The following is a 26,014-nucleotide window of genomic DNA, read 5'->3' as shown; positions in this document are numbered from 1 at the left end:
GAACTGTATCTTGTACCCAATCCTGGACAGGAACGTACCTTCCCACACTGCCATGGAACGCACTGAAGCTCTCCGCTACAGCTTAGTGCTTCCATTATTAGCGCCCTCCCTGGGATGTGTGCGTCATGGTTCCTGTATTCCCCATTGTTCCAGGCCATCGGGCCTTGAGGTGCACAACAAGAATGCCGTTCAAGATCCGACTCCATGCCGTTGACTAATCGCAAGATCATTGGGTATTAGTCGACGTGTTGGTGGTAGGCTAGACAGGTTTAACAGCTATGTGCATTCGGGTCGCTTCTTTCGTTCGGATGGGATTCGCAATCTGTATGATCTGTTCACTGTGGTGCTGTGCTCAGTATGTGTAGCCTAGCTACCGCGTAGATACTTACCAGTCGTATATGTCACAGACTCGAATTTTTTGCGCCAAAAAATTCCCAACTACTCTCAACGTTCGAACTTGGCCATGGTCTCGTTGATTTTCTGACTTGCTTTGGCGCGGTGTTTCACTAACGACCTCTCAGAAGACGCTGTCATGCAAGGCATCATAGTCCCAGGACCTTTGTCTGCTAGAAAGGATTGAAGTCGTTCCGTACGATCCACTTTGGCATATTCGATTCGACTATCGTGCGATCTTTGTGAGAAGTCTCTGAAGAGTCTGACATCAGTTTGAAATTCCGACAAACAGTAGGCACAAATGCAATGATGATAAGAGAGGAACACAAGGATCCACGTATTCCATACCCGTTGACGACTGCGCAGTCGGAGGTGGTGTCCATCTTTCCAATTATCTGTACACAATGTGTTTCTCGAGATCCGATGCGCCTGTAACAGTCAAACAAACCGGTGACGCAACTGCAGTGCAAAGCGGTGATGCTGGCAATGAAGCATGTTGGCAGGAGAGCTATGAGATCTCCATTTCCAATATATAAGAAAAATCCATGCTATGAGAATAGATTCAAACCGAAGAGACAGCAAAGTGCTTCAGCATCGCGTTCTTCTTTGATAGACCACCTGCACAGAACTTGCGTTATTGCCACTTTCGGTACAGCTGCAGGGAGATGGTGTCAGTGGTACAATGATACATGCATGCCGGTGCGTTTAAGGTTAGCTTGTAGTTGCCTTACATTGAGCCGCAATATGGTGCGCGCACCCATCCCTCTCTCGTGGAAAGGTACTTACGTAGAGCGAAGCCGAGTTCACCAGAATACCTAGACACTGTCCCTCATCGGACTTTCGAAAACCCGGCATTACCTGTCTGGCCAAACCAATTCACTCAGGACCGGATCTGAGATGATACACCAGCTGTGCACACTCCAAAGCTCTGAACCGGACTTCGGGCACCGGACGACACTACCGAAGCCATCGCCGTCATTGTACTGCCTGTCACCTGCACAAGTCGTGACCGGGAGTAAGTTATGGATTCAAAGCAAAGGATCCGGACTCTGCCTTTCATTGAGGCAATCAATTCTCTCTTATCCGGTCGCTTGTGCTTGCATGAGCTCCCCGCTAGATTTTATCATTGCTTCAAAGTTGAGCATTCCCTACGTGATGGCATCGAAAGACACAGATGTATCTTTGTTAAAGAAGCCTCTTCTTCTTCGAGAGAGAACTTTGTCTCGTAACGAATCTTCGCGTGCAGTTTTGTAAGAGCAGGTGGAAGTATAGTTTTATGGTAAGTAGCATGGGACTGATCTCCGTTCATCTCACAAGGTCTCATGGCTGTAAACACCACACCAAATATGAATCCATAACACTCATTGAAACTTGGTTTATTAATCCCTAAAAACACGCTATGAAACGAGGCGATACAACAGACGGCGAAGCCATCAATATAACGCCCCTTTCCAGGACTTGTCTGCATTACCAGCCCATCAAAGAAGGAGCCCCTCCATCGTCTACTAAATCGATGTGTCGAAATTTGACCAGCCTCCAAGATAAATTCGTGACGAGTCTTGAAGTTCCAGTAACCCAGGGCTACCCAGCACACGTCGGAGACCTGCTCGATGAAAGCACCTTCGTGTTCGACCCAACGATGTGGTGAACCAGTCAAATGGGCCCTAGATATTTGGAATCGGAAACGGATTGTTGGGGATTGTTGGGGATTTTTATTCGAGATATTCGAGTCGGAGGATGTGACACTTCTTTGGCGGACAATAATGTCACTTGGAGCCTTCCTCCTCGACCGAGTCCCGCGTTCCTTGGTACACTCTTCTCATAGTTCGCCAGATTGCCGACGGTGCGATGGGGAGGTTTTTCAGCGCAGGATACGCCTCACTTTATTGACACCCACTCTGGACTTTGGCTTTCATCATGTGAAGATAATAGATGGCAACACTTAGCGCAGACTTGAGACCAACCATTCATCTCAACGTCGTCCCGACCGGTGATGACAGCAGCAATGCCGCTGGCCAGCCTCACCTCGGGCCAGAACTTTAGACACGTCAGCTTGCTCCATATTCGGCAGTCAGTTCAGCGTATCAAATTCCTTCGCTTTCGATGAGCCCTGTTTACACATCAGCAGATGGTCATTCATCCTACTCATGTGGCCTTTTTTCACGGGGCTGCAGTAATGTGCCAACGTTGTTGGGACCAGCGGTCTGCACGATAGGTTTCAGGTGCTTCCAGGCTCCAACAAAAACAGATAGATAACGTTGTTACACAACTTAGCTAGCTTACTTTGAACACTTATACCTGTAGGCAGTGACCAGGCTGGCTGTTGACGTCTGATCAGGCAGCTTTAGAGCACGCCTTCTGGCTAGAGCCGCGAATGGTCTGCATGGTTCGCCTACGGGGCTGGTTCGCCCAAGCAATGTGGTGTTGGGTATCCCGCTGCCTCCCCTTCATTTCTCTTCTGAGGCATATGAGGGACTGCACCCCTACGATCAGTCCTACTCAATCGTTTATATCTCGTTAATTTTCTTCCCTTCAAGCCCCCTTTTCGCCCGACTCAAAAAGCTTCTCGACCAGCGGATAGACGAGAAAACCTTTCGTCCACCCAGCGGTGTCTGCGCGGAAATAATCAACCTTTGGCACCATATTTGGCACTTCGAACTTCATTTTCATCATCAGGTCACAACTTGAGATACGCCAACATACAGCAGCCTTCCTGGCACTAACTTCTTACCACGAAGTCAAAACGCATGAGTCGTCCAGCGTTGGAACCCTTTCTTGAACAGCAAGATCGGCCGATCGACACGATATGTCTACAATCGTATCCTCTTGGCCCATCATTTATTTTCAAGCATGACACGAAAGCGTACCCCTTTGGCGAAGCTTGAGCCACGACGAGTTGAGACCTCTTCAAATTAGGCTCCGAACAGTACGAACGGAAATATTAAGGTCTCCAGGAAAATCAGATCAACAAAATGCCGTCTTTAGGCTTCTGCGTCTCGATTCGGTACGATGTGGCTCGACTACAGCCAGGGTAATAGGTCGTTCTCTACGCAGCCCGACTTGCGAAAATACTACGGCATGGATTATGGAGCTATTCCGACACCTAGGAAACTTCTAATTATTCAAGTACGGTATCTCGAACATCATGGAGATTCCGTTTCACACGGGTCGGCCGATGATCCAGGCAGCATCGTCAGTTGGGCCCTGCAAGAGGCTTCTTGGAGTATTGACAGTATCTTCAGACGTCCTTCGACACCACGTTGCGGTGACTGTCATGCTTCAACGCTGATCTCGGCTACTTCCCTATCGTTGCTGAACCAACGAGATGCGTTAGCATGCAATGCCTATGATAGAATAGAGATGCCCAAAGCGTGCATGAAGCACATTACAAATGTCTGGTTCATGTTAGCCACGACAGACATCTGATAAAAATCGTCCCTCTACTAACCGCATTCAAGACTATGCCTAAATATGATAAGCTCGAGAATAACGATGTGTTGTGCGAACCCCGTGCTTCTCACAGGAACGCGGAGTGCACATGTCGAAATAGTGTTCCTGGATTTTGAGGGAAAATTATTAGGGCAAGTGAGACAGATGCTACCTCCGTACCCTATGACTTCGCGATTGGATACTGCCTGGTGGTCCGGATGCTTGACAACCGAACGGGACCGGGACGCTTAGGCAGATTACATGCAGACATACTATTCGACGACGATCCCAAGCCTCAAAAGCCCTCTTAGACCTTCGCCATCGCGATTCAATTTCGAGTCGTGTGGTGAATAATCATCAATCATGTGAGATTCATGAGAACGGGTCTCGCACGATCCGAATTGGTCCCATTTTTAGCATAAATCCATGCTCTATCTTAAGAAGGCACTACAGCTTCCTCGTCCTTTTTCTCTGGCTTCCGACCCCAAGCAGCATACCTAGAAGTTACGTTAGTTGATATTGTGTCTTAGATATCAATATTCCAATCACTTACACGTCGTAGTATGCATGAACTCCAATCTTTTTGTGTTCGTTCCTCACCTCAGCAATGAAGACCGTCGCCTCCTCCTTAGTCCAGTTCAGGACGCGGGTGAAGAGAGCCATAGAGGCTGCTTCAATTCCCGAGCCGGCAGATGCTTGAGCCCACAAGCCTAACTCCTTGAGCTTCGGGTCCTTAGGCCAGGGGTTGTAAGGCCAGATGGCCTTCTTCTCCTCGACATCGACAAAGCCTGCGTCCTCCAACATCTGCTTGAAGCTGGCAGCGACATTGACCGGACGACCCATCGTTGCAGCTGCCTCCATGACCAACTTCGTCCACTCGAAGGGCTTGAAGTCGTCCGTCATCGTGTCGTCTCGACACATGAGTGGAAACATGTTGTCCTGAAGCTCAAGATAACCGCCTGGCTCGAGACGCCTGTGTTCAACATGTGTCAATATTGATGACCTGCTGATCGAGGCGTGCTACTCACTCATAGGCCTTGGCGATCATTCCCGGCCAATCAGAAAAGCTCGCAATCATGTTTCTGACAAAGATGAGGTCAAACGGCTCCGACCAGAGCCACTCTTTCTCGACGTCGTCAACCTCAAATGAGCAATTTGGAGGTACGCTACAGTCAAGTATTAGCTGAGGGATCGTCTCTGTTGATGCTAGAACTCACAAGCCGGGTTGAATCGGGCTTAGGTCAACACCAAGCACCTGGGGAAAGTCAACGACTGCAACCGCCTTTTGTGTTTTCGTTGGAAATTACTATAGCTTCAGCGTGGTCGTCCGCTACATCCGTATTAGTCGCCATTACTACACTACATAGAAGGCGGATTGACTTACCATAGTCTAGGGCCCAGACGCCAGTACCAGTGCCGATGTCTAGCACGCGCTTGGCACCAGCGTTCTTGGGGCAGTTGCAAAGTTTGTTATCCCATGTAAGTAGCCACAGGTTATGGGTGAGATCTGGCAACAGGTGAGCTTGACTCAACAGGCCCACGCGGCGTTCGGCTTGCTTACCAAGTCTGTCTTGCTCTCGCTTGAAGTTGGTCAACCGTTAGAAATGAGCAAATCGTTGAGAGAGTCATGGACTAGTACCTCGTCATTGGGAAGGAGATATTCTGTTCACGATGAGACAAGGTTAGCCTTCGCAAAAGGCGTTGGGCGAGATGGTAACTTGCTTCCATCGCTGAGCCGATGATAAGTCCGACCATTTTCTCGGCGGTAGTCGAGGATGCTGGACCTCAGAGAAGCCAGCGAGTCGTCTATGGACTACATGATGTCAACCCATATCCAAAGTCAAATAGCCTGAGAAATATCTCTCACCGACCCACCGATAGAGGATGCACCATCGTCGATCTCGGGTTCCTGGAACTCATGTCAGTCACAACTTGCTATCTCATGGGCAATGAGCATAGGACATTGCGGCCGAATACTTACCGCAGCTATTATCGGCTGCTGTGCCTGATCAGCCATCTTACAATGTCGAGCAAGGGAGATTCCGAGTAAATTTTGGTGTAAACAATGATGAAGAACAGAACTATGAGTGAGGAAGAGTTCCAAGTGAGGGGGCAAAGGGCTGGGTAAATGTAATCTCGCGTCCTTCCGTATCGAGAGGGCCCCTGGTCGTCTTCTCCATGTTGATGCATCGCCCCCCGCTTGCATCCCTCTGTTGGTTTGCAGAACTGTGTTTGTTTACTTTTGATTGGATTTTGCCATCATTATCATCTCATGCATGAATATGCAAGGTGCCCGGAACCGTCATTCAGTGTCCCGTGGTGGACAATAAATCGAAATACAGCAAAACAGCGCCAAATTTACGGATCCTTGGTTCGCAAGTGACGAGGCATCACATCGGTTACGATCTCTTCAATATTAAAAACGGACATGCTTGTCAGGGAACGGGCGTCCAAAACTTCTTGCTTTAGCAAAGAATTGTGGCTCAATTCTATGGAAACTGTCAAATAAGGACATCAATTGAAAGAGGAAGCTGCCAAATGCCATGCATGCTTAAGCACTCCCTCTTTCAGCAGGTTTCCGACCCCAGACTGCATAGCTAGAGAATCATCAGTCAAGGTTCCCACTAAGACATCTGGCAATTGACTTACACATCGAAATAGGCGTGGATATTTTGCTGCTTCAACTCCTCTCGAGCTCCAGCGCAGAACACTAACGTCCGCGCCCGCGACCATCCCAGAACGCGAGTAAATAGAGCAAGCGAGAGGGCTTCCAGGCTTTCCATGGTGATAGACTGGCACCACATGCCCAATTCATGTTCTTTGGTGCCCTCTTCGGGCCACGGCCCAATCGGCCATATCTCCTTCCTCTCATGCACGTCTTCGAACCCAGCGTCCTCGAGCATCTGTTTGAATTTCGGGGCGTCATCAAGTGGCTGTCCAATCAATCCGGTGCTTTCAACGAGCAGCTGAGACCACTTGTATATCAATGAATCTTCTGGCATAGTCCCGTCGGTACAAATCAAAGGGAAGCCATTATCCTGCATTTCCAGGTATCCACCAGGTTCAAGATTCCTACATTGTCAGATGGTCAGTTATATATAAATGTAAGACTACAGCAGAGCTTGGGCGACCAACTTGAAGGCTTGGATTACGAAGTCTGTGCGACTTTTGAAGCAGGCGTTCATAGATCTAGAAAATATGAAGTCGAATGCCTCTAACCAAATCCACTCTTTCTCAATATCGTCAACCTCGAAATGGCAATTCGGAGGGACGCTGGTAGGTCAGTACGCCAACTCTCTTCTCACCGGGACAAAGTCGACTCACAATTCAGGCTGTATAGGGCTCAGGTCAACACCCAAGACCTGTGCATCTGAATGTTAGAGTTGTTTAATGCACGACTTTGCAGACATTAGTCGTCTTACAAAAGCTCCGGGGTGCTCATCCGCTTTCGTGCCATCAGTACCTCCATGATTTGCCTTTGAAGCCACTCAGCAGACTTACCATACGCAAGAGCCCATATTCCAGTTCCGGTTCCAACATCAAGAACTCTTTTAGCGCCGTATAATTTGGGGCAGTTACATAATTTGCCATCATAAGTTAACTTCCAAAGATGGTGAGCAAAATCTGTCTAGCGAGCTTAGTACTCTGTTTCCTTCTCGATGCTTCTTCACTTAGAATACATACCTAGGCGGTCCTGTTCTTGCTACATCATGCATCAGCAATTCAGTCCCTTGGATTCCATCATCCTAGCGCACCTCGTCGTTGGGAACGTGATAGCCTGTGTTAAAGTCTTGTAAGTGGCATGTCAAATGTTCAGGCTGAAGGATACTCACTTCCATCACTTAGCCTATGGTACGTCCGGCCGTTCTCTTTACGATAGTTCAAAATACTGGACCTCAAGGAAGCCAGCAAGTCGTGTGGTTAGCAGGAGGAATCTATCAGGAGTCTGGGTAACACACAGATCCTCCTATGTAGTAGGTTTCCTCGTCAGTACGATCATCCTATTCATCAAGTTAGCACACTCATCCGCTCACGTGGACGATGGCACTGCACCCACGTTTCCCGGAAGTTGCGCGTCATTTGCCATGTTGACTTGTAAGTTGGTTCAGCTGTCTTGATGTTCATAGAATGGCAATGACAGGCTTAAAAATGCAGCTGGAAAAATGAGGGGAAAGGAGGAGAGCCGACTGTTGGTTGCCCCTTGGCTACCCTTGCCACCATTCTTCTACACTTCCAACAACCATTCGCTAGACCCGCTTGTTATTATTTAGAGGCCAGCATTTATCAATTGTGATTGGCTTGCGCTGTCATCGTATCACCGGGCCTGCAGGTTTGCTAGCTGTACGACAAGGGTCGTGAATGCAAGCTCCATCACTCTTGGGCGTGCTCAGAACTAATACAGGCAGAATGACCGAGTAATATTGCCGCAGCACCAGTTCCTTTCTGGATCACTTCCCTTTGCGAGTACCACATCGTACGACAGTGCAGCGTTTCCCACCTGCCAGGCCTTTTTAGCCATGTTTGCAACAGGCATTCAGCAGGCCAGGATGCCGTCTTATTGATGAACGGCATGTGGGTAGCATGTTAAAGAATATGCAGTGTGTTTTGAGAAAGAAGAATGTGCAAAATATCACAGATATCTAACTAGCCTCCTCCTCCCCCTCCTTCTTCTCGGGCTTCCGGCCCCAAGCAGCATATCTATTCCGATTAGTTAAATGACCCGTACTACACGGCAATGAGCGAGTGAGTGGCTGGATACTTACGCATTGAAGTAGCCGTGAACCTTTTGCTGTTTCAATTCATCCCTAACCCCAGCGCAGAATACGAAGACCTCTTCTCGAGTCCAGCCAAGCACGCGCGTGAACAAGGCCATGCAAATCGGCTCAAGGCCTTCCATGGTACCGGCTCGGGAGCAGATTCCCAACTCCCTCTGTTTCGGATCCTTCTGCTGCCATGGGCTAATGGGCCATTTCTCTTGGCGTCCCTGAACATCTTCAAACCCGGCATCCTCGAGCATCTGCTTGAAGGTGGGCGCAACAGCCATTGATTTACCCACGATGTCCGTGGCCTCGACAATGAGCTGGGTCCACCTCAAGACTTGGGAATCTGCGGGCATGGAACCATCATCACAGAAGATGGGAAACTCATTGTCTTGGATCTCAAGATACCCTCCTGGTTCCAAGTTGCTTCGAATCATCGTTAGTCGAAGCAGAGCCCCGCCTGTGGCGTGGTAAGAAGCACTTACTCGTAGGCTTGCTTGATAGCGTCGGGCCAGCTTTTGAAACTTCCAACCATTGATCTGATGAATATGAAGTCGAATAGCTCTGTCCAAGTCCATTCTTTCTCGAGATCATCGATTTCGAAGCGGCAATTGGGCGGAACGCTGCCAAGAACGGTCAAAATATGGTCCCCTTCATGCCCCTAGCAAAGGACTACTCACTAGACGGGTTGAATAGGGCTCAAATCAACACCGATAACCTAAATTGACCCATCAGTGGGATTCGCTATGTACGAAGGGAGTTGGTTTGACATACGCTTGCTTCGGGGTGAGCATCCGCTATCAGGCAATGAGTAAGCAACCAAACTTCAAATGCCGTGTGAAGGTATTCTCAAGCCATCCCACTTACCATAATCAAGGGCCCAGATGCCCGTCCCGGTTCCAACGTCCAGGACTCGCTTGGCGCCCTTGACTTTAGGGCAATTACACAGCTTCCCGTCCCATGTAATAATCCATAAGTGATTGGCGAAATCTACGATGGGTTGTTGGCTTGCACGTCCAGAATATGGAAACCAGGCCAGCACGTACCTAAACGGTCTTGTTCCGTCTACGGTGTGCATGAGCTAGACAGGACAACTCCCAGGAATACGCAAAATATCTCACCTCATCGTTAGGAAGATAGTACTCTGTTCGACGGTCTCAGTAATCATTTGCCAGAGCCGAAGATCAAATCAACTTACTCCCATCACTGACTCTGTGATACGTGCGTCCATTTTCCCTCCGATAGTCGAGGATACTCGACCGTAGAGAAGCCAGGGAATCATCGGTAGACTATTTGTCGTCAACATTGTGGAAAACGCCCATCTTTGCCTGGGATACTGACACTGTCACCTATAGTTGAAGCGCCGTCGGTATCTTGAGGATCCTGCCTACCATATCAGCCCGGACTATGATTTCGAAATTCTGTTCAAGTTGTCCTCCGTACATTAGCTGGAACATTGTCTGTAGTTTCGGCCATGCTTGAGTTATGGAATGCACAGTCTTCGTATGTGATTTTGGAACAAGAGAGTGGCCCTGGAAAAGATTGAGGGGTAAGACGGGGTTATATGGTGTTTGCTGGTCGAGCTTGTTGGCGGCGGCGAGGTGAGCCCGTTGTGCATTCATAAGAATGTATCCGTACGGCGTAAGCGCCAGCAACTCCACTCGTTGGTTTCTCGAATTTCGTTCAGATCGAATGATTGGACCGAACCTCGTTCGTCAACCCATTTATGCATGCACCGGCTTGGTTGGTCGGTCTTTGAGCCTAATCTGGCCGGAACAGCGGAAATACAGCCGGTCTTCGGGGAAATATGCTTGGCAAGATGCAAGGTGATATGGATTCGTTCGAGGTTGATGTTAACTGCCCGATTCGAAAAGTGGCTGAATCCATGAGCAGCACTGTTTAACTCTATCGTTTTATATTACTAGAGGATTACCGCAGTATATATAGACGCTACCCTGCCCTCGAATTCCGTACTATTTAACCTTAACCCTTTTTATAAATTACCTATTCTTTCCTCTATTTTACCCTCTCCTTTATTAAAAAATTATTAAAATTATAGTTTTAATAACTTATTAATAAGTTAATATTATTATTTAAAAATAAGTAACTTACTCTTATATATAAGTACTAAGAGTCTTATTATTATAGAAATAGTAATAAATATACTAAAGTATTTAAGAGAGCTTTTTAATAAATTTCTAATATTATTTAAAATAATTATCCTCGAGTTATAAAAAGAAACTAAGGTATTATATTAATACGGCCCTATCCGTCTTATTAATACTAATAATACCCTTTTTAATATAAAATATATTAATAATACTCTATAACTACGTTATTATATTTTATAAATTATACTTAACGTCCGCGAGGATTTTAATATTATTTACTAAGTATTTTATTAAAGTTATTATTATAGGGTTAGTTTAGTTATTAATATTTTAATAAGTATTTTAACTTAGTATATTTAGAAGCTCTTATAGTTCTTAATTAAAGGTTTTTAAAAGACTTATAATTAGACTTTTCGTTTATTATAAATAAAGCTATTATAATTAAAGCTATAATACTACTTATAAACTTCGATAATAAGTAATTAGTAATATAATTATTTTTCTTTTATAATAAGCTTAAAAAAGTATTTTAATTTAAGTACTAAATAAGTACTATACTATTTTATTAAAACTATATTCTTATATTTATAAGTTAGAAAGAATTAACTTTCTTTAATAACAAGGTACTCAGAATCCATGAGCAGAAGAGCGCGCATGCGCACTCAAGCCCCTCTGTCCTTTTGAGATGCAGCACTGTGTCTGTTCACTGCTACAAACATCACGGACGGATATGTGTCTATGCTTAGACTAGCGGGTGTCACGGCCATAAGATCCAGAAGGAGAGTTGAGATTGGAATCGATTGGAGACTATAACAGCCCAAAGTCTCTACTCTTCTCAGGTGAGGTTTTACCTTATATCTTCATGGCCAAACAGATCTTTACGCTGATCACATCAAGTAGAGCCACTTGCAATTTACAACCCTGATTCTGAGAATAGCCATTTCGTGCCTCTTCGACGTCAAATGCGTGAGCAATGATCTAGGTGAAATGTTTTGTATGGAATTACCCAAAGCTTTCCGCTTTAGCACCCGTATGGTAGTCCGACTTCAGCCACTCCCGTAGTTTACTCCAGTAGAGCTGGGCTTGATGGTTGATGAGCCCGTTGAACCGTCTGACTTATGTTTCGTAAAGCTCTGCTGGAAGGTTTTGATGGCTCTAGTTGCTCGACTTTTGTGATGATCAATGGCAGACTTCAAGTCCCGAGGGTTGTGGGAAAGAGGCACGAGGGTGTTGCCGTCTTGGAGATGTTCCTGCTGAAACCGAGCTAGTTGGGATTGTCGAGGTATGTGTTTATCAACAGGGTTGATCCGAGGAACAGTTGAATCACTGGGTTTAGAGAAAGGTTAACACAGTCTTCTCAATGGAGAGACAGAGCTTCAACTTACATCCCATGATCAGGACTAGAACCAGGAGAAGACATGGCCGGGACTCAGAGCAATGGATGAGATTCCTCAATGAAGTTATTACATTGAAGCTCGGTGATCTCGACTTACTGGAACAATGTCCTCTACGATACTGGCGAGGGGAGGGTCTTATACAAGATCAAAATCTTGGCCGAGTGCGGCTGGGAAGACTGTATATAACGGCAGTCATTTCAAGGTGAACAGGTTTGAGACGGACATGAGGTACTGGCGAACTGCCAATGATGCTCTCGAAGCCAGATCAACTTGAGCAAGAGCTATTGAGTTTGACACAGAAAGAATAACACAATGGTCCGCCGGTGACCCGCGGCCGTTCGCACATGGACTTGATTTAACCGCCATCCCACCGTCACCGGTGATTTGCCCCAGAGTGGAGATGACCAACTTCGCATACTGCTTCACACCCCCTCGTCGTGCCGGATTCAACCTGGCTTGCTCCTCCTAAGGCTACGGGCCGTTACACCCACTTCCAGCGTCCCAGAAACCCGGTGCGTGGCAAGTCGGGAGGCTGTCTAGGCCCTTCACGGTATCGTCTCCGTTCAAGAACCCCTCAGGTAGTCTTCTTTCATCCTTCGAGAACATGCAAGGACACTCGACACCTTCCTCAAGGAGAAGCTCGTGTGTCGACTAGGGAAGATTACTCTTGGACCCCGGAAGAATACTGGTCACATACTGCCCAGCATGCATGGTATAAGCCACGACGATCTTGAGGGATAATCTCGTAGTCTCCACCACATGGTTCTCGGAGGTCTCCAAGGCGCTAATAACACGGCACCGGCATTCAATGAGACGTTGCACATGTTTCCTGTCGGGGAAATGAGGTCCCTGCCGGCGTTTGAGGTCGGGGCCACTGCGGAAAGTCCGTTACTGTCTCCGGAGTGATTGTGGCTGGTGTTCTGCAGCTAACAAATCCAAGGGCTTCAATGGAGGCTTCATCGTGCATGCTGTGGCTAGTGCTTCTGGCTGGTTGGCTGGAATGGTGATCGAAGGCAGAAACGACAGGCAACCAGCCACAAGTTCGGCCATGTGGTGTCCCTGTATTCTGATTTGCTGGAATGCGAGCAATAAGTGATGGTTGCTGAGCCGCTCACCATGCTGCATTGATTCGGCCCTGGAGAGGGAGGGATGCATCGCGTTATGAGGGACATTTCTGCCACCACCCTGGTTTGTCGCTCTTTTCTCGGTGCTACATTAGCCAATGTTACACGAGGATGCTTAACAGTCACCTGGCAGCTTGTTTGAAGATTGAAGGAATGGCAGATCAAGTTGCAGTATTCAATTTCAGGCCGAGGTCGCGAGGCTCCAACTGCTACGCCTTCTGTGGTAAGCAGCTATTCGATCTCCAATTCTTTCCCAAGTCTTATCAAGAGCCTACATGCCTTACCCTGGTATGTTTCGAAACTGCCAGTGTGACTGATACACGGTTGGATGGCGGCGGCCGCCGGCGGCGAACAAAGAACTTCTCAGCCACACTCAACTCCCGCCAATTGAATATACGCTTGGGCTCTAGCCACCGAGGCTGACTCTGTGAGGAATTCGGATTCTGGGCTATTCAATGGTTATGATGCTTGTAAAACCTGAAGATTTGCCATATTTCTCACGGCTACGCGGCATGATGGCCGCCGGTGTGGGAAACGAGGTGGTGTCCGCGGTGTGATGTGAAGTCGGAAGAAACGTCCACAATTGAGTTCCAGGTGTCTTAGGGGACCCCAGTCATGGTCCGCGGGGAGGTCTCGGGCGATGCCGCCTTGTGGCAGGTGTTGCAGGTACACCAAATGGCTCGTGCAGCCAATGGAGCTCCCCTGTTCCCAGCAAGTCCCAACGCCATCTTCGCCTGCACAACTCCCCTGCCCCTCGTTGACCACCTTGCCTGAATAGGACGGTTCCCCGCGAGATGTATCTGACAGCAGGCATCTATTCACGAATGGCCTCATCAGGCACACCATGATGGGATATGTCAGTCAAAATATCGACTAGGTGACGACCGTGTGCCTTTTGAAGGGGGCCTAACAAGCTAGCAAGATGCTTGAGGAAGCAATGCCGCTGTATGAACCCCTCGATGCTGGCAAGTCAGAAATCAGGCTTCTCGAATATGTCAGCTTCTCTGGTCAGCCGTCCCTGAGACTCAGTTCGGTATCTCTCGACGAAAAGCCTGTATACACAGCCCTATCATACGTCTGGGGAGATGCTTCCATCACTGAGTCAATCCTTTTGAACGACCAGGAGTTTCAAGCAACCAAAAACCTCTTCCACGCTCTTCAGCATCTCCAAGATCATTGGATAGACACGTTTCCTGGCCGACATCCGCAAGGCTTCAGGCTCTGGGTGGATGCCCTTTGCATCAACCAACAAGATGTCGCAGAACGAAATCAGCAAGTGCAACTGATGCGACGAGTTTACGCGAGTGCCGAGCTCGCGTTCTCGTGGCTCGGAACGGATACCGAGGAGATTGGCGCAGCATTTGAAACGATCAACCTGGTGGCTCACGAAATGGACAAAGTCGTAGGACGACGCCACATTGGAGGAGTTGAGCCGCACGAACTGATCAGCTGGATGAAAGATTGGCCACAGCTCATCTTGGCTGATATAGGACCTGAAAACGACTGGCATTCCAATCAGTCGTGGAAGAGCGTTCGGTCTCTTTTCACCCTACCTTACTGGTTTCGCGTATGGGTAGTTCAAGAGATTGTCCTCGCAGAGAACCTGGTTTTGTTATCTGGGAAGTCTTCTGTTGACTGGATAGCGCTTTTCCTCACATGCAGTTGGATTGGAAGGTTGAAAGAGATCCGGAGCTACTTGCAGAAGCCTTGGTGGATGGTTGATTCTGCCTGGCTCAGCATCACGTCGTCCGATAGGGTGCCATGGCACAATCCCATGCGACTCATGGAGGCGAAGCACCTACACAAACGACCAGAAACGCTGAGTGCAGACGAGTGGGAGAGCTGGGGCTGGCATTTGATGAGCTGGAATCACACCCTCTCCGCCACCGACCCCAAGGATAATATCTATGGCTTGCTTGGTCTCACCAATTTGCCCCTGATTCCCGACTACAGTCCGGACGTCTCGGTCGCTTCGGTATATGTCGAGTACTTTGCTCAGAATCTTGCATACTGGAAACGAACAGGACGAGGCAAAGAGCTTGAACTTCTTCCAATGGCTGGCCTACACATGACCATGGGGGCGACTCAACCACTGGTCACCCCAGACCTCCCGACGTGGGTTCCGAACTACCCACACGCATGGAGTGAATCAAATAGGTTGTTCGAGCCGATCATAGGAGACGCTGATAACGGAGTTTTCGGGTCAAATGTCCCAGATGCGAACATCTCGGGCGAAAGACACTTACTAGTGTCCGGCATTCGTATCGGCAAGGTAATTCGCAACCTACCGAAGCCAACATTATTCGATACTGAGAACAAGCTTGTCAAACTCACCGAACAACTGATAACTAGTAATGATCAGTTTTCCAATGGGATGACTGCGCAGGAGGCCGTATTTCGCGCGGTGTTCGAATCAGGCGGTCGTGGTGAAGCTGTCCTCTTTCGGTACCCCGAAGCCCGAGCTGAGATGGCTCTCGGCTTCTTGTTTCACTTGATGTACATCGATCGAGAATTCGCAGATGAACCTTTAGGACAGCGCCTATTCGAGCTACTCGGCCTAGACGACAGCAGCAGTGAGGCGTTCAATAGTAGCCTCTCGAAAGCATTTGTTTCTGGCCATGAAATCGAGGGCCCATGGCTGGAAAGGCTCGCAGAATGGAATCCAGAGGATGGCATTTCACCTGAGGTCCACGACCAGGTGAAGTCGGGTGTGAGCGCTTGGGACTGGCGTGATCGCGGGATGTTGTATATAGGAGGAGCCGGGGGCAACTACATTGGCGTTTCCCGACAAAACATGGCTGAAGCTGGGGATGTCGTATGTGTACTGAAAGGGTCTTCGGTGCCTGTCATCTTGAGAAAGACCGAAGACGAAGCGACTTGGAGCCTGGTTGGCACGTGTTGGGTAGCCGGGATGATGTATGGTGAGGTGAAGACTAAGCTTGATGACGCTTCCGTGAGTGTGGAGAGATTTGAATTACGTTGATCAGGGATCTCAGCAACATCAAGACGCCAGACATGAGAGGCCACAATCATCATGTAATCGCTCAATTCTCTTGAAATACGCTTAAGACACTTTGCGGAATAGTTTGCGCAAAGACTTGCCCCCGATCCATCGCTCGTGCCATCATATTGTTGACACCTACTTTCCCCTATTCATGTAAAGCTTGAACTCCATCATCACTGACTAAAAGTTACATTATTGAGATGATTTAGCTCAAATAATTCCATTTAAATTGGACAAAATCAACATTAGTAGCTGCGATAGTGCCTCATAGGTGAATCTTACTTCCACGAAGGCGGCTGGATGGTACTCTGTGCCGTTGGTGCCTGAGTATTCCGTCCGCCCCTGGCCATTCATCCCAACGCCGTCATCGCCTCTGTGGCTCAACCCACAGCCTGCACCCTTCATGACCATTCGCGTTGGAGAGTCTGTCGGGGTGATGAGAGGGTGCACTTGGCAGAAAGTTTTGATTGTGTCTTCTCACACTGGCGCATACGACCTTGCCATTTAAAGTCTGTTGTTCGCCCGGGGCGTCGCATTTCAGCAACATATCTTGCCATTTCGCCATTCGCGTACATTTTATTTTACCTATCTTACTAAGCGATATTCTGTTGCCCGCGTGAATCTTTGTACCTCGAGTATCTCGATATTGAGGTTTCTTGGCGGTTCAATTCCCGTCGTGGGCACTTCTTTGTATAGCCGTTCTCACGTTCGCCGCGTAAAAATGTACTTGGAATTCATGATACAGACCGACCCCGTCCGAGTAAATAGCTAGAAAGGCCGTAAATCAAAGAGAGAAAAAATCGTTAAGTAGAAAAAGTATTTCACCGATAAGGAATCGAACCAAAAACTTAGGTGTCAGGTCAATGGTCGAGGGGACTGAGATCCACACTCGGGTCTTCCCCCATGAACCCCTCGACCATTTCACCCGAATCACTTAAGTGACAGGAGTGAAGGAGGAAAGAACCAAGTACCCTCCGACCTCCAAGGATTCCGGTTTTCCCAGGACTATTCTTGCATATAAAAGGAGATTATTCGAGAGACCTGTTTATCGAAAGCAATGCCTCATGATATCGCAGAGTCCCTCGCGACAGTTCGAAAAGGCGTGCGATCTTGGGCCCTGAGAACCACCCTCCTTCGAGAAGATTCTCACCCTGGTAGTATGAGGGCCATATCACTCTTAGGTCTTCAGGCTTCCCCCCCCTTGGTTCTATGCAGCCATATCCCGAGGTTGCCCTGGCACACTGGACACTGTCCGTACTTAGTTCCAACACACCACCATGATGCACGTTATCCCTAGGTTCTTAAATCCCCTTCAGCAATTAAATAATACTCAGAGATTCGTGAAGCTTGAAAAAGAAAATGACCGCTGTCTATGACTGCCTAATGGATTGGATCAAATGCACTCACATCCTCCGTGCCGGACCGTCCCCGTTCTCGGCCCGGACCCGGAGCGGGGCCGACGTCAACAAAATTACCCGCTCCTGCCCGTCACGCTGCAAAAGATCTTTCAACGTTCGATTTGTGGAGAAGGTTGCACCCACCGCCGCCCGCAGCAAAGAACACACCTCTGGCCCCCCCTGTTCGTTCGAATTTCCAGGCCCGCGCACCCGAAAATCCACGCTAAGATAAACGACGATAAGACGTTGAGCACGAGCCAACGAACTCCCCCCCAGTCCCCAAATTTTTTAGTCGTCCTTCCCGTCGCTTCTGCGCATCTTCTAGACGCCGATCGTCAACAGCCTCGACTTGTCGCAACGTCGAGATCGCCAACGCACTCGTGTGACCAAACCTTCGAGTCTTTGAAGCACCCCAAGACATACAGCAGCCACATCATAGAAAAATTCTATACGTCTGTACACATCAACTATAAACAATGGCGCCAGCATCGCCGTCCGCCTCTACGGCAGCCCCCAAACTCCCCGCCTCGGCAGACTTCAACGCCCTCTACAACCGCATCTCCCTCGCCTCCGCAAAACAAGCAAACTTCCTCACCTCGATGCGCGCAAAATACCCCTCCCTAGCACGATCATCTTCCTCCTCCACACAAGCAACAACCTCCAACAACGCCGCTGCGCCAGGCACCTTTTCATCAATGTCGAAACCCACCTCCTCAACCGAGACCACAACCACAGCCACCTCAACAACCAGCCGCCCCCGAGCTCCCGCCGACGACGCGGACCTCCGCTTCGAAAACCCAAACACGGGCCTCGGCTTCGCGACCTCCAAAGCGGACCAGACCACCTCCGCCGCAACGCGGGACCTAAGCCGCCGCCTCCTCGGCAGCAAACGCGGAGGAGGTCGCGCCGTAGACGACCCGAAAGCCCTCGCCGCCGCGGCGCTCAAGAAGCGCAGGCTACAAGACGACGAGAGCGACGAGGAGGAAGGGAGAGGCAGCTGGGGCAAGAGCAAGAAGAAGAAGACCAAAGTACATCAGGAGGAGGGGGAGTCTGCCGGACCCGAGGCGCTCGTACACCCGGCGGCACGGGAACGGGGCGATGTCGAGATGCGCGAGGGCGGATTGCACGACACGGAAGATCAAATACACGACAATGGCCAAGACAGCAAAGAGGATGCTCCGATCGCTAGTCCGATCCAGCCGGAAATAGCGGCCATGGACCCCGCCGAGGGGGATGAGGCCGATAAGCGACCCGAGACAGACGAAGCCACCAAGGAACGGAAAAGGAATAAGAAGAAGCGGAACAAGGAGAACAAGAAAAACAAGATGGCAGCGGCCGCTGCCGCTGGAGGAGAAGGTAGCGTCGGAGCCGCTCAAAAGATATCAGTGGCCTAGGGGAAATCATAGTTCCGCACATGACGAGTGCAGACTGCGGATCAGCGACACACTGCGACTCCCTTGGCCCGAGATGCCGGGACATCATCTCGCCAAGACCGCCGCCCTCATCCCTTGAGACCCTCTGGGAACTGCATGTGCGGTAGGCATCAGCGACAAGTCTCGGAAACTGTCGAATCACACAACTGCCGCGGATTGGCTGGCTGTCACAATATTGGTCATTGCATCTTCGCATTAGATCTAGCCAAGACTTGTTGAGCATGTGCCATCAGGCCATTTACAAGCCACACACTGCTGCTATTCCTGACCAAATACCTCAATATTCAGATGTGAACATGTTATTTTTTGAATGATTATCCATTTCCTCTCGCATCCCAAATGCAGATGTCGCAAATTACACCCCGATATGGACAGTTTTGGACAAATCTTGACAAACCTTGCCGCCTGACGTCCCTTGGGTATCCCGTCTCCTGAGCTCCGACCGCAAACACACAGCCTCCATCCGAGAGTGAATAATGTGAAATGAGATGTGGGATCCGCACTTGTTCTGTTCGATGAGACGCCATTGTGACGCTGAATTACTAGAGTTGCTAGTTTATAGTATGTTGTTGCTTCACGCAGTTCGGCCGTGATGCAGTAAATAACACATGGTTGATATCAATGTTGAACTTTTTGACGATTGAGAAATCCGGTTGTAAGTCGAGATTGACCGTCGGTGAATCGTATTATGTAGTGACCGTTGGCTTCGTGTGTGTTTCGGGTCTTGAACCTGGAATTTTTGGTTGTAGATATGCATCTGTGCAGATCGTGTACTGATCCGAGTATGATCCCCCTTTCTTCTATACAAGGAAAGGAATATTTCCAGGAAATCATCGGATAGATGTGTCTATCTGATATAGAAATGTACGGGCACGCGTACGAGGAGTGTGCCATGCATAAGGATCCAACGGACGACCCTGAAGGAGGCAATTGCTTTGCTCACTGCATACGCTTGCGCTTCCGATCATCGTCGCCTCGGGGATCCTCATCCTCGTCGTCTCGTTCAGCCGTGTCAGTCGGGTTGAGGATATGCGCCATACTTCCGCGACGCGTGGGTGGTCCTGAATGATCTCTGATGGCTAAATTCTTGTTGTCCCGGTTGGCCGAGTTCCACGACCAGTTGCCAAAGGTATCCCCACCACCACCATTCGAAAAGGGTGCGCCAGGAGGTGTGGTCGGTCGCGATAGAGGCCGTACTTGGGTCGCGTTTTGCAGTGAGTAGGTGGACAGCGACTCCCTTAGGCGCTGGTCATCCGGCGCGAGTCGGCTGGGCGAAGATGGCCAAGGTCCGGAAGGCGGTCCTGATGGAGGCCCTGAAGCAAACGGCGGCGGGGCACTGGGCTGCCACCCGTGTGCCCGTATATCAGCCGATGTGTGACGTCTTGCTAGACTTCCAGGAGGCGGCTCCACCTGAGCCAAGGGATGCGGCCCCGGAGGAGGCGGAGGCGGCGCCCCCCGCAAGGGAGATGAGGCCTGTGGCACTGAACCACCGCCAACCGAACCACCACCAATCGAGCCATAGGGTCTTCGCGTGCTGATCGAGAGATTCGAAGGCACAGGAGGCCGGTAGAAATTCTGCCCTCTGGGCTGGGGAACAGCAAGATTCGCGTTTCGTCTTGGGTCATCCTGGGGTAACTGCCGCGGCGAAACCGGTGCATTCTCCACGTTGGTGAAGTATGCTCGGCTGCTTGAGAATGGCGATTCCTGGGGATCATCAATAGTTCGGAGCATCTCGGCCTGTCTTGCCATTTCCGATTGCAAATTGAGAACTGATTCGTGCAGTGTTAGCTACCAGCTACGTGGACCGCAAAAGATGCAACTCACCATCCCGGTGCACTGGGTTGTCGGGACTAGGGACGAGACTGAGCACCGTCCTAGACAACTCTTGGTTGAATTGGAGGAGCCGTGACATTGTTTCCATCACCGCTTGCTGCTTAATATGCATGTAATGGGCATTCTCTTCACTTCTCTGCAGTCGCATGCTCAGGTCGTACAGCGTATGCTCGAGCCCAGGCATACGCATTTCGGAGCCATCGCTCGGGGGAGGCATCGGTTCCGAAGGCGTTCCGGGCTGCGAAGGGCTGGGCTTTGAGTTGGGATACTCCCGGTGAACAAGAGCATGACGTGAAGCTCGCCGTTTGATTTCACGGAGTCCAACCAGGTCGCCTCGCTTGAAATTGCCGTTTCCATGTTTGAATTCCCACAAAGCGGTCTCGGGATTTGTCGTGTGGAAAACGTCGCTCACTGTTGCCTCAATTAGCATTGGACATTTTGTGATCAAAGGAGATGCTATCGAACCTTTATGAAACCCATACATGTTCAATTGTCTGACGAAAGAGGATATGTTGGTGTGTTTGAAATATTGTCTAGTCGATAGTGAGTAGGTGAAGGACATATTCGAAAGCGTGTTCACCTACGCTAGAACCTTGGAAAAGTCCGCGGACGGTGACATAACGAAGCTTTCAGCACTCGCTGACCATGATATCAGATGCTGTATGCTTGGGTCCTCCAGCATGCTGAACGGTGTTAGCTATACTGCTACTGAACATTGTTCTAGACTCCTGCTCACCTGTACAGCTTATGTATGAAAGCTGTCTGCACAATCTTTGGCTGGTGCACAGCCGCGGCCGCAGCTGCGGGCGCGGCGGGCATGGCGATCGAGTTGTTCGCAGATTGGTCTGTAGGCGAGGTGTGCTTGGATGCGCCGTTGGCATCCGTATCGTTGTGCTTGCTCGAAGGAGAGGTCGTGCTGGCGTTGTTGGAGGAAGTGATCTCCATAGGCTCACCGGGAGATGGAGCAGACATTTGGATGGTCGGGGTCGGGGTTGGGATAGGTACAATGCGATTCGGAATCAGATCGGCATGACCGTTAGCAGGCAGAGGAGCTCTCTGCGGACTCTCAGTCACTGTGGCCATCCCCTCTGTAAGACGCAAGAATCCGGTTAGCTCTAGAGACAAGGGCGCAATGAATTGCGAGGAGAACGCGGTTTTGGGAATGGCAGGGAAGACAGGAGAAAGAGTTGGAGCGGTATCGAGGCGGTCGCGGTGGGTTTGAGGAAATGGTTGAGGGGCTTGTCTCACCTCATGGCTTCGCAGAACGGTATAGGCGATGCGGGCGGGTTCTGCAGCGATGCGCGCAGAGGAAGACAATGGGATAGGTCTATCGCAGGAGGTATGGGGTTGGGGTGGCTATCTGGAATCGATTCTAGTGTCGAGTGGTGCCTTTGAGCCCTTTGGCAGCTTCGCGAGAAGGCTTCCTTTGGCTAGGATTGGCGAGAAACGACAGCAATGTTGGTTGAAGCAGGCGAGCGCGAGTGGGTGAGCGGTTTGGGGATTGAAGCGTCCAGCCGTGGTTCGGTTCTGCTAGCAGCAGGTCTCTGTTCCAGCTGCCGACAGGCTTCCAACGTCGGGGGATTGCTAGGTAGAGGGATGGATCTGCTGGAATGCGTCCAGATTGGCAGAGTTGAAGAAAAAGGTTCGGGGTGTTCTTCTCGTCCAGATGGGTGGCGGAACTCTCAGCGAAATACCTAGGGATACGGGATGCGGGATGCAAGAGAATGGAAGTGGAAGTGTCGAAGTTCTAGAGTTCGAAGAGAAGGAGAAGGGTTTCCGAAGGCCAGGGCCGCCGGAAATATGACGACGAATGAGGGACAAGGACGAGGGACTGGGGGTGGGTGGTGGTGCTGATGGTGGTGCTTGTGCTGCTGCTGGCGAAGGTTTAAAGTGGCTCGACTAGATCGATAGTCGGTTGGATCTGCGAGGACACCGGAAGAAAGAAGGCCTGATTAAGGAGAGCAAGTGCCACAAGAATTGCGGGATGGTGTAAGGTAGCGTGTACTCTAGACTGTGATTCAGCAGTCAGCTTCTGAGTGGCCCCGTTCTAATTGCGGCGTCGATGTGTCAGTCGGTTGGTAAACCCAATGCTTCAAGGTACCTTTTGTCGTGTTTGGGTCAAGGAGCAAGAGAGGGAGCAAGGACAGTAGATAGCCGAAGAAGCATGTGTGGGAGAAGGAGGCGGAGTGTGAGCGACGAGTCTCTATTGAGCCCAAGCACGGTAATAGTATCCGTAATGAGAGAGAGAGAGAGAAAAAAGGAGAAGGCGAAAGTAATAGAAATCGAAAAAAGGGATCTCAGGTATCCAATGTCAAATGGCCGAAAGTGGGAGAGAGAAGGAGGGAGGTGTGGCGCCCGTCCCACCAGCAGCACCAAGTGAGGATGTTCAGAATGTTCAGGTCGGGGAAAGTGTCGTTATTGATGGAAGCTTGCTGATTGGGCTGAAGGAGGGGGTGGGAGGGCATCCGCGGGCGTGTGAGATGGACGGCCATGCATGGGGCGGGCCCAAGTCGCTTTGCCTTGCAGCAGCAGCAGCAGCAGCAGCGAATTTTAGGGGTACGAAGTACCTAGGTACGAAGCACCAAGGAGAGGACGGGAGAGCTCCTACTCGGTCACTGAATTCTTCTTTCCCACCTTCACCTCGGGCAATCACACATTCCGGTACGTATAGTACCTTAGGTACCCAGGTATCTTACCTAGGTACCTCACTCAGATATGAGATATCTCACTCCAGGTCTCTCACTCACGCACAAATACATGGGACGTATTTGTACAAAGGTATACACGTGCGCTATCTTTGCCTATCTCTCTCTCATCTCACTCACACACGCATACACATGCTGCTGCACACAACAGGGCAGGTGGCACGGCAGGACAGACGATGTGGAATGGAAGATACCGTGGAAGCTCAGGAGAGAAGGGGGAAGGGGGTGTCCGGTCCCCGCCAGCTGAAAATGGGAATGGACAGGTGGGAAAGCAGGAAAAGGTCACATTCAATCCAATGGGTGGGTGGATCTGGCTGGAGGGGGGGTCGTCTTCTCCTCGCTGGGATCTCAAAGCGCACCCCCTCCCACAGGTAGGGAATTAGATGTGGGTGCAGATGCTGGGGTCCCTGGTGGCATTCTCCGGAACAGGGTCAAAGGAACAAGGTTAAGGCCGATGGATGAGCTGCCAGCCAGTTACTCAAAGTCTCAAAGGCTTCTTCTCCTGCATGTATCATCCCGTGCCTCTCAGTATGGGCGAATACACCAGTATTGTATTCTTGCTCTGGTCAGTCTACGCACGTCGAAATGGATAGCGCCCGCCGGGATCCCGTACCGCTCAGAGTCAGATTTTGGCTCGTCTGTCTACGTAAGGTAAGGTAAAGAGGTAAAGAGGTAAAGAGGTATCTCTGCAGCTACAGTACCTACCTACGCCATGAATCTGAATCGAAGAGGCGTTGAAGCCCCGTCAAGATGAGATGAAATGCAAGTCCTGATGTCTGAACCCCTGACGAGACTCTTTCCAAAATGGGCCAAGTTTGCTTCTTCTTTGCCGGGTCTTTGCTATCATACAATTCAAATTCACGAAACGTCAAACATGATGATGAAGTACACTGGCAGGCAGGGAGGGAATTGCCATTTCCCCATCCTCCAGACAATAGCCCAGACGTTCGATCGGCGAAGCTCTTGACGCTCTTAGTCACAGTCATTTGCTGATGCCCACCAGTCTAGAGGAGCACAAAGAGCTTCAGCCGCACGATGCCCTGAGCATCAAAGAGGTACATGACACCAGATAGGCCATGTCTCTTACCACTGATAAGAATGAGAGTCCGCAACTGTGTCGTACAAACTTCGACGCCAGCCAGAGATATGGCAGAGAGAAAGGGCAACGAGTGACGTCGGATCAAGTACCCTGCGTCCAGTCTAGTCCGCGCCTATCTGTCCTTGGCTGCCGTTTCCTGCCCTGCTAGGTGTCCCATCGAGTACCTATGCATACAAATAGGGAGCACCACAAGGCTTCTCATATTCGACTCCATATCTCCGGGGTCTGGGCAGCACTCTCTGCATTGACAGCCGCATGACTGCAGGTCAACCACTACATGAGGTTGCAGTTGCTTTGGACATGAGGTTCGATTGACAGTTTGAGCCATGATGAGCGAGCTAAAGGTACACTACCTTGGGCGTACAAAAAACACGGCTCGGTCTCTGGAGCGCCCGCCCGTAAGGAACCCTAAGACCGCCGGATGTTGGACCGTCGACTCGACTGTGTTTTAGCAACACGTCTTTCGCCCAGCCGCTGGTCGGAGCCGGCGTCATGGCATCAAGTGGATGGTCCTGGCGTACCTATCTGCCTACCTAGCTGCACGTCTGCTTCTCCCGTGCTTTGGAGCTCAATACGCAACTCTCGACTTACAGTTGCCAAGACACCAGCCTGCGTCGGAAACATTACACCAAGAGGCGCCCACCAGACAATGTATTTCGTTATAGCAATTCTCTCTGATTTGTAAGTTTTGGATTTTTTTGCCAGCCAAGTAAGTAGAATCGTGCCTTTGGCAGCTACCATTGGATGTAAGGAAGGGAAAAGTATTTGCATCTCCCGTACCAGTCAAGGCAGACTCTACCTAGGCAGGTAGGTATCTTAGTGGTTCAGTCAAGTACCCACGGCAGCAAGCAAAGGAAGGTGAGGTAAGGTAGATGGAGATGCGTACCTGCCAACTTGATACCTAGGGGTAAGATGATATTGGGAAGGGTCAGCACAGGGCACCTTCTGACTGGCCTTGCTTTTCCTTGCCTCGTGTTCTTTTCCATTCGTTAAACAGACAGTCAGACACCACCGGGCTCGACTCTTCGTTGCATGTGGCCTCGATTTCTATTTGCGCATTCCATCTCCGGCCCTTTTTCTTTCCAGCTTCGTTTCTTCGCCGTTCTTTCTAACTCGATTGAATGCCATTTACAGGGCCTGGAGCTGAAGCTTGAGCGACCCTTTCACTCCTCCACATCTTGAACAAACGCATCTCAATTTCATCCACCGCCCTCCCTCTACCTAGTCGTTTTCTGGACCGAGCTCTTTTAATTTCAACCGCCTCCTCCAGTATCAGCCTGGACGTAGGCATAACCGATTCAACGTTTCTGTCAATTTCCTAGCATGTCG

General features: G+C 50.0%; 9 protein-coding genes across 9 annotated transcripts; 2 read left to right on the top strand and 7 right to left on the bottom strand.

Annotated features, from left to right (window-relative positions):
* Nucleotides 1-444: 444 nt before the first annotated feature.
* Nucleotides 445-776, bottom strand: CABS01_12376 (uncharacterized protein; the record flags this gene model as incomplete). The annotated part of the gene is made up of 2 exons (XM_060545730.1): nt 445-646; nt 721-776. The coding sequence occupies 2 exons, from the start codon at nt 774-776 to the stop codon at nt 445-447; spliced, it is 258 nt and encodes an 85-aa protein (XP_060396587.1).
* Nucleotides 777-1,516: 740 nt separating this feature from the next.
* On the bottom strand, nt 1,517-2,203 carry CABS01_12375 (uncharacterized protein; the record flags this gene model as incomplete). Its single annotated transcript, XM_060545729.1, has 1 exon — nt 1,517-2,203. A coding segment is annotated over one exon (687 nt), but the record flags the coding sequence as incomplete, so codon positions are not given.
* Nucleotides 2,204-4,258: 2,055 nt separating this feature from the next.
* Nucleotides 4,259-5,839, bottom strand: CABS01_12374 (methyltransferase domain-containing protein; the record flags this gene model as incomplete). Its single annotated transcript, XM_060545728.1, has 11 exons — nt 4,259-4,319; nt 4,376-4,795; nt 4,851-4,988; nt 5,040-5,077; nt 5,130-5,152; nt 5,207-5,329; nt 5,384-5,402; nt 5,462-5,484; nt 5,575-5,635; nt 5,690-5,731; nt 5,804-5,839. 11 exons carry the CDS (start codon nt 5,837-5,839, stop codon nt 4,259-4,261), a joined length of 984 nt encoding a protein of 327 aa, XP_060396585.1.
* Nucleotides 5,840-6,373: 534 nt separating this feature from the next.
* CABS01_12373 (methyltransferase domain-containing protein) lies at nt 6,374-7,909 on the bottom strand (the record flags this gene model as incomplete). Its single annotated transcript, XM_060545727.1, has 9 exons — nt 6,374-6,419; nt 6,472-6,894; nt 6,958-7,095; nt 7,147-7,184; nt 7,245-7,267; nt 7,324-7,446; nt 7,507-7,525; nt 7,782-7,823; nt 7,880-7,909. 9 exons carry the CDS (start codon nt 7,907-7,909, stop codon nt 6,374-6,376), a joined length of 882 nt encoding a protein of 293 aa, XP_060396584.1.
* A 553-nt stretch (nt 7,910-8,462) lies between these two features.
* Nucleotides 8,463-10,058, bottom strand: CABS01_12372 (methyltransferase domain-containing protein; the record flags this gene model as incomplete). Its single annotated transcript, XM_060545726.1, has 11 exons — nt 8,463-8,520; nt 8,586-9,008; nt 9,068-9,205; nt 9,263-9,300; nt 9,357-9,379; nt 9,450-9,572; nt 9,629-9,647; nt 9,704-9,726; nt 9,781-9,871; nt 9,924-9,965; nt 10,026-10,058. 11 exons carry the CDS (start codon nt 10,056-10,058, stop codon nt 8,463-8,465), a joined length of 1,011 nt encoding a protein of 336 aa, XP_060396583.1.
* A 1,681-nt stretch (nt 10,059-11,739) lies between these two features.
* CABS01_12371 (uncharacterized protein) lies at nt 11,740-12,113 on the bottom strand (the record flags this gene model as incomplete). The annotated part of the gene is made up of 2 exons (XM_060545725.1): nt 11,740-12,019; nt 12,079-12,113. 2 exons carry the CDS (start codon nt 12,111-12,113, stop codon nt 11,740-11,742), a joined length of 315 nt encoding a protein of 104 aa, XP_060396582.1.
* Nucleotides 12,114-14,136: 2,023 nt separating this feature from the next.
* CABS01_12370 (uncharacterized protein) lies at nt 14,137-16,197 on the top strand (the record flags this gene model as incomplete). Its single annotated transcript, XM_060545724.1, has 1 exon — nt 14,137-16,197. One exon carries the CDS (start codon nt 14,137-14,139, stop codon nt 16,195-16,197), a length of 2,061 nt encoding a protein of 686 aa, XP_060396581.1.
* A 1,894-nt stretch (nt 16,198-18,091) lies between these two features.
* Nucleotides 18,092-19,009, top strand: CABS01_12369 (uncharacterized protein; the record flags this gene model as incomplete). The annotated part of the gene is made up of 1 exon (XM_060545723.1): nt 18,092-19,009. The coding sequence occupies one exon, from the start codon at nt 18,092-18,094 to the stop codon at nt 19,007-19,009; it is 918 nt and encodes a 305-aa protein (XP_060396580.1).
* Nucleotides 19,010-19,987: 978 nt separating this feature from the next.
* Nucleotides 19,988-21,853, bottom strand: CABS01_12368 (HSF-type DNA-binding protein; the record flags this gene model as incomplete). Its single annotated transcript, XM_060545722.1, has 5 exons — nt 19,988-20,817; nt 20,873-21,292; nt 21,347-21,414; nt 21,466-21,564; nt 21,618-21,853. 5 exons carry the CDS (start codon nt 21,851-21,853, stop codon nt 19,988-19,990), a joined length of 1,653 nt encoding a protein of 550 aa, XP_060396579.1.
* Nucleotides 21,854-26,014: the final 4,161 nt, after the last annotated feature.

Source organism: Colletotrichum abscissum (genome assembly GCF_030869225.1).
Source record: "Colletotrichum abscissum strain IMI 504890 chromosome Unknown Scaffold_37.1, whole genome shotgun sequence".
Classification (NCBI taxonomy): domain Eukaryota; kingdom Fungi; phylum Ascomycota; class Sordariomycetes; order Glomerellales; family Glomerellaceae; genus Colletotrichum; species Colletotrichum abscissum.
This window is presented reverse-complemented; position numbering and strand designations above follow the sequence as displayed.